This window comes from Capra hircus, chromosome 10, assembly GCF_001704415.2.
Source record: "Capra hircus breed San Clemente chromosome 10, ASM170441v1, whole genome shotgun sequence".
In the NCBI taxonomy this organism is placed as follows: Eukaryota; Metazoa; Chordata; class Mammalia; order Artiodactyla; family Bovidae; genus Capra; species Capra hircus.
Window position 1 is genome coordinate 74,928,830 of NC_030817.1, and position 6,001 is coordinate 74,934,830.

Sequence of the window (6,001 nt, forward strand, 5' to 3'; positions counted from 1 at the left end):
GGAGTAATATCAGAACACTCACCCGGAAAGGAAAATGAAAGTATTAAATGGAAAGCCAACTTTGTGGTCAAGAATAGCTCCACAAGACAGCAACTAATTTTTCTGTGTGATCACGCTGCAAAGGCTGTGAGGTAATTTTCATGCAAGAGTAGAAATAGGCTTGCATAACTTTGGTTTCTCTTCTAGTTTATTAACATAATCATCATAATTTACATTTTTCTGTTGTCCTTCAGGTAGCCAAATGTACAAAGTCAATGTATGGAACAAATCAGTCTATGGTGTCAGAGTTTGTGTTCCTGGGACTCACCAATTCCTGGGAGATTCAACTTCTCCTCTTTGTGTTCTCCTCTAGTTTTTACATAGCAAGCACAATGGGAAACTTGCTCATTCTGCTCACCGTTATTGCTGACCCTCACTTACACTCCTCCATGTACTTTCTGTTGGCCAACCTCTCCTTCATTGACCTGGGATTTTCTACTATCTTTTCTCCCAAGATGATTTATGACCTTTTCAGAAAGCATAAAGTCATCTCCTTTAGTGGCTGCATCACTCAGATCTTCTTCATCCACATCACTGGTGGGGTGGAGGTGGTGCTGCTCATTGCCATGGCCTTTGACAGATATGTTGCCATATGTAAGCCTCTCCACTATCTGACCATCATGAGCCCAAGGATGTGTGTCTTCTTTATAGTGGCTGCCTGGATGATTGGCCTTATCCACTCCATGGTTCAACTGGCTTGCGTGGTAAACTTACCCTTCTGCGGCCCAAATGTGTTGGACAGCTTTTACTGTGACCTTCCTCAGTTGATCAAACTTGCCTGCATAGACACGTACCAGCTAGAATTCATGGTCACGGCCAACAGTGGATTCATCTCTGTTGGCTCCTTCTTCATTCTGATCATTTCCTACATTATCATCATTCTCACTGTTCAGAAACAGTCTTCAGTGGGTTCATCCAAGGCTCTGTCCACACTTTCAGCTCACATCACTGTAGTAGTCTTGTTCTTTGGTCCTTTGATATTTTTTTATATATGGCCATTTTCCTCCACACACCTGGATAAGTTTCTGGCTATATTTGATGCAGTTCTCACTCCTTTCCTGAATCCTGTTATTTACACATTCAGGAATCATGAAATGAGGGTTGCAATGAGGAGAGTATGCAAACAGCTAGTGAATTACAGGAGATCTCTAAAGTGATGAGCGATTTCTTCACTGTATTGTGAAGAGCTCTTGATTACTAATGTTCAGTGTTGATGGTCACAGTCAGAAAGAATCTTGTTTGTCTTTGATTTGATTACAGAAAGATATTGAGTCCATTTTGTCTTTTACTTGGGAAGCAGAGACATTCACCTTTGAAAAGAGACTTACATATAGAGTATTTAAAATCAAAGTATACAGAAACCTTGAACCTAAATTCTTAAGGAATAATGTTTATAAGAAGTAATTTTTAGAAATACCTAGGAGGGAAGATTTCTTTAAGGCCTTCAGAACAGGGAGAAGTATCTCCTAATCTACCCTAATTTGAGATAACTTCTATTTACCTTGAATATATCTACAAACACCCTATTTCCAAGTATGTCCATACTCATGGATATTGGGGTTTAAAATTTTGACACGTCTGTTTGGTGGACCCAAATCAAGCCACAACAGTAGTATAAGTAGTATAGATGGCTGAAAACAGAAACAACTGTAGAACAACTACCTGTTAATGAGTGCAAATATATTAATATTGAAAATACATAATAGCACAAACATTAACTTTTCATAAGTAATTAACTATACCTTTAATGGAGTATGTAAAGTCAGCATAAGGTGCAAAAAATTACTTTTTTAAGCTAAAGAATCTCTAAGTAGGAAAATTGCACATAAAAATAACATTTAGTTCTTTTAGTCAGGAGCAGAACAAATACATCAATATAAATTTGTCATGTCATTCTAACAGGGAAATCCAAATTCTAGGAAGCAAAGTTATGACCAACCTAGATAGCATATTCAAAAGCAGAGACATTACTTTGCCAACAAAGGTCTGTCTAGTCAAGGCTATGGTTTTTCCAGTGGTCATGTATGGATCTGAGAGTTGGACTGTGAAGAAAGCTGAGCGCCGAAGAATTGATGCTTTTGAACTGTGGTGTTGGAGAAGACTCCTGAGAGTCCCTTGGACTGCAAGGAGATCCAACCAGTCCATTCTACAGGAGATCAGTCCTGGGTGTTCATTGGAAGGACTGATGCTAAAGCTGAAACTCCAGTACTTTGGCGACCTCATGTGAAGAGTTGACTCACTGGAAAAGACTCTGATGCTGGGAGGGATTGGGGTCAGGAGGTGAAGGGGACGACAGAGGATGAGATGGCTGGATGGCATCACCGACTTGATGGACGTGAGTCTGAGTGAACTCCGGGAGTTGGTGATGGGCAGGGAGGCCTGGTGGGCTGCAGTTCATGGGGTCGCAAAGAGTCAGACATGACTGCGCGACTGAACTGAACTGAACTGAGTCTTCATTCAATACAGTATTTGGTGGTAAAGCATTCCTAAGTTAAAAAAAACAAACCTATCAAAACCTATGAACTATGCAAACTTTGCCAAAATATTAACATGTATCATTTTTTCTTTTTAGTATCATTATTTAAATATTATATAGTTTAATTTATATTTATATTCATATGTATGTATATATGACCAAGGCAAACAATTTACTTCTCGAAACTTCAATCTGCGTTGTATCTTGTCTTTTAATATCCTCTTTCAGACTTTGGAATAAGAAGACATTTTATCATAGGATAAATTTGTCCTTTCATTTTCCTTGATGAACAAAACCAGATCCTATTATGTTGCATTGCTACTCATATTTTGAGGGACTATAATTACTTCTAATACAGTTTCAATCATCCATTTTATGATTTTAGCTAAAGTAATTAACATTTATTTCACAGATGGGACTGTTAAAAAAAAAGAATGACAATAGTTTAAGTGGAAAAAACTGACATTTTTTAATTAAAAAGAACTTATAGTTGATTTACAATGTTGTGTTAGTTTCAGGTATACAGCAAAGTGACTTCAGTTTGTGTGTGTGTGTGTATGCATGTATGTATATATATTCTTTTTCAGGTTCTTTTCCATTACAAGTTATTACAAGATATTGAATACAGTTCCTGTGCTATACAGTAAGTAGGTCCTTGTAGTTTATCTATTTTATGTATATAGGAGTGTGCGTGTGCTTGCTCAGTCACATCTGATTCTTCATGACCCCATGGACCACAGCCCGCCAGGCACCTCTGTCCACATGTATATGTTAACCTCAAACTCTTTCCCCTTTGATAGCCATGTTTGCTTTCTATGTCTGTGAAAAAGAAATGAATTTTGTAAGTAAGCTCATTTATATCATATTTTAAGATTTCATAAGTGATAACATATGATATTTGTCTTTCTCTAATTTACTTCACTTAGTATGAAAGTCTCCAGGTCCATCCATGTTGCTGCAAATGGAATTATTTCATTCATTTTAATGGCTGAATAATACTTCATTGTATATATATATATACAAACATCATATCTTCTTTATCCATTCATCCATTGATGGGCATTTAGGGTGCTTCCATGTCTTGGCTATTGTACATACTATTGCTGTGAACATTGAGGTAAGTGTATCTTTTTAAACTAAAGTTTTCATCTTTTTTTTAGATATATGTCCAGGAGTGGGACTGTTGGATCATATGGTAACTCTATTTTTAGTTTGGCAAAAACTGATTTTATTCAGAAACTACTGCAATATGGAAAAAGAGATCTTGGTATGGAAGTGTGGTCAATTCCCAGGCTTCCTTGGTGGCTCAGTGGTGAAAAATCTACCTGCCAATGAAGGGATCATGGGTTCCATCCCTGGTCGGGAATATCCCACATGCTGCAAAGCAACTAAGCCCATGCACCACAACTATTGAATCTGTGCTCTAGAGCCCACGAGCTGCAACCACTGAGCCCTTGTGCCTCAACTACTGAAGTCTGAATGCCGTAGAACCCATGATCTGCAACAGGAGAAGCCACTGCAGTGAGAAGCCCAGGCACCGCAACTAGACAGTAGCTCCCACTTGCTGCAACCTGCAACAAGCCCGTGCAGCAACGAAGACCCCGTGCAGCAACGAAGACCCAGCACAGCCAAAAATAAATGAATAAAATGATATAAAAAGAAATGAGGTCAATTTCCAATACAATTAAAACAAGTGGGAATTTACTGCCGAAGAGAAGCAGTTGGAGGCAGGGAGCATGGCAGTGAAAGGAAGTACCTAAAGATATGAAGAATTCTTGCTAAACTGACTTTACAGGTGCTTACTGAGGGCAGGAAAGGATGATCAGATATCAAGAATAGAGGTTTAGAAATTTTATTAGGTGTCAAGGCTAGGGAATTTCTTCTATAATAATTTAGCAGGATTCTTGCTATAACTGGGCTATGCAAGCCCATCAAGGGTGTGCCTCAGGTTGAGATCTAGTGGAGAAGAGGGCTCAGAAGAGTCTGAATAAAGTTTGGTCAAGAACAGAGTCTTTGTCAACTTAAAGGTGGAAAATTGAGAATCTTCTGTTATTTATAATTATTTATTAACTAACAAAGCCCAGGAACACTGTAAATATAACCCCCAAGGGCCACAAACATTTTATTTACTTACACCTTTTTTAAAGGTAGCAAACATTATTTTTAAGTAGCAAAAGTGAACACATTTGCTAACATGAACCGAAGAAATGAGCGCTCTAGAAAGGTATGTCACACACACACATATACACACCCTCACCATGACCAATGATTCAGTACTTAATCTTATTTAAAAATTACCCAGAAAAGATCCACTAATTACTTTATTAAAACTAAACCCAAATTTTAAACAAGTAAGAATCATAGAGGTTATATTCTAGTGGACTCATTATAAATCTGTCAGAATTAGAATTCTAATTGATTAATAAATGATTTTACATTTTCCAGAATTTTAAATCCTTGTTTTATATACCATTTTGATAAGATCAGAGAGACGATGCATACCTATGTTATAAAAAAAAACATTATTAAACCTACCTGAGTTGTATAAGAATTTATTTTGATTATTTGAATTTGGATTCTCATATAAAAATGCTCTGAGTCATAATTTCTTTGAGAATTTTTTTTTCTGAAAAAGATGGCATATATAAAACAGTAAAAATTCAGTTTTCCTTGTTGGGGGGAAATTTGGGGAATATTAGATTCAAGATAGTACTTAATCTCCATAAAGCAATACTAACAGAATTTCTTTAAGAGGCTTTATTTTATTTACTAACAAATCCTTGAAGTAGGAAAATACTTCATACTTATACAGTGAAGGATAAAAACTCCTCAATTCTTTAAGCATAGTCACACATAAAACTACTAGGCTCAGTTCTGGAATTTCAGCTACAGGTCAAGACTTAGATATACAAAGAAATTAAAATTAAAAGTATAGGTGGATACACGAAATCTCATATTGAATCTCTAATCAAATTTCTCTTCTATTTCCAATGGAAATAAGACAAATAGATAAAAAAGGAAACAGGCAAATAGGTTGAAAAATAAAGGTCAACTAACAAACCAAAATCTCTATTACCTCTCATCTGATAGCAAATACGTCTTCATTATCCTAAGAGAACTACCAAATGTTTTAGGTGTTAGTGAGGTATTCTTGGGTTTTTAAGGGATATAAGCCCTAGATGATGACATCCAGTGCCCTTCTAATCTGGTAGGTAGAGTCCTTACTGGTCGTGAGTCCATTATTAACATAGCAGAGAGGAAAGCATCAATAAGCTATGTCCATTTGGTAATGTAATTTACCCTTTGTTCTAATTGGAAAGTATCTCATATGACTAAATAACTGAATATATTCCTTCTGTTGACCAATTACACTGTTATAGTCATGGGAATTCCATGTGGTCATGAGAATTCCATGTGCTCATGATACTATTTAATAGTATATATAAAAAAAATAAAACTGTATTGACAGTATATCCTAGAAATGCC

General features: G+C 36.4%; 1 protein-coding gene across 1 annotated transcript; it reads left to right on the top strand.

Annotated features, from left to right (window-relative positions):
• Nucleotides 255-1,196, top strand: LOC102188598 (olfactory receptor 4F3/4F16/4F29-like). The gene has a single exon (XM_005685589.1). It carries the CDS (start codon nt 255-257, stop codon nt 1,194-1,196), a length of 942 nt encoding a protein of 313 aa, XP_005685646.1.

Coding starts and splice junctions, on each gene's coding strand:
- LOC102188598 (XM_005685589.1), top strand. CDS start 255: ATGTATGGAACAAATCAGTCTATGGTGTCAGAGTTTGTGTTCCTGGGA.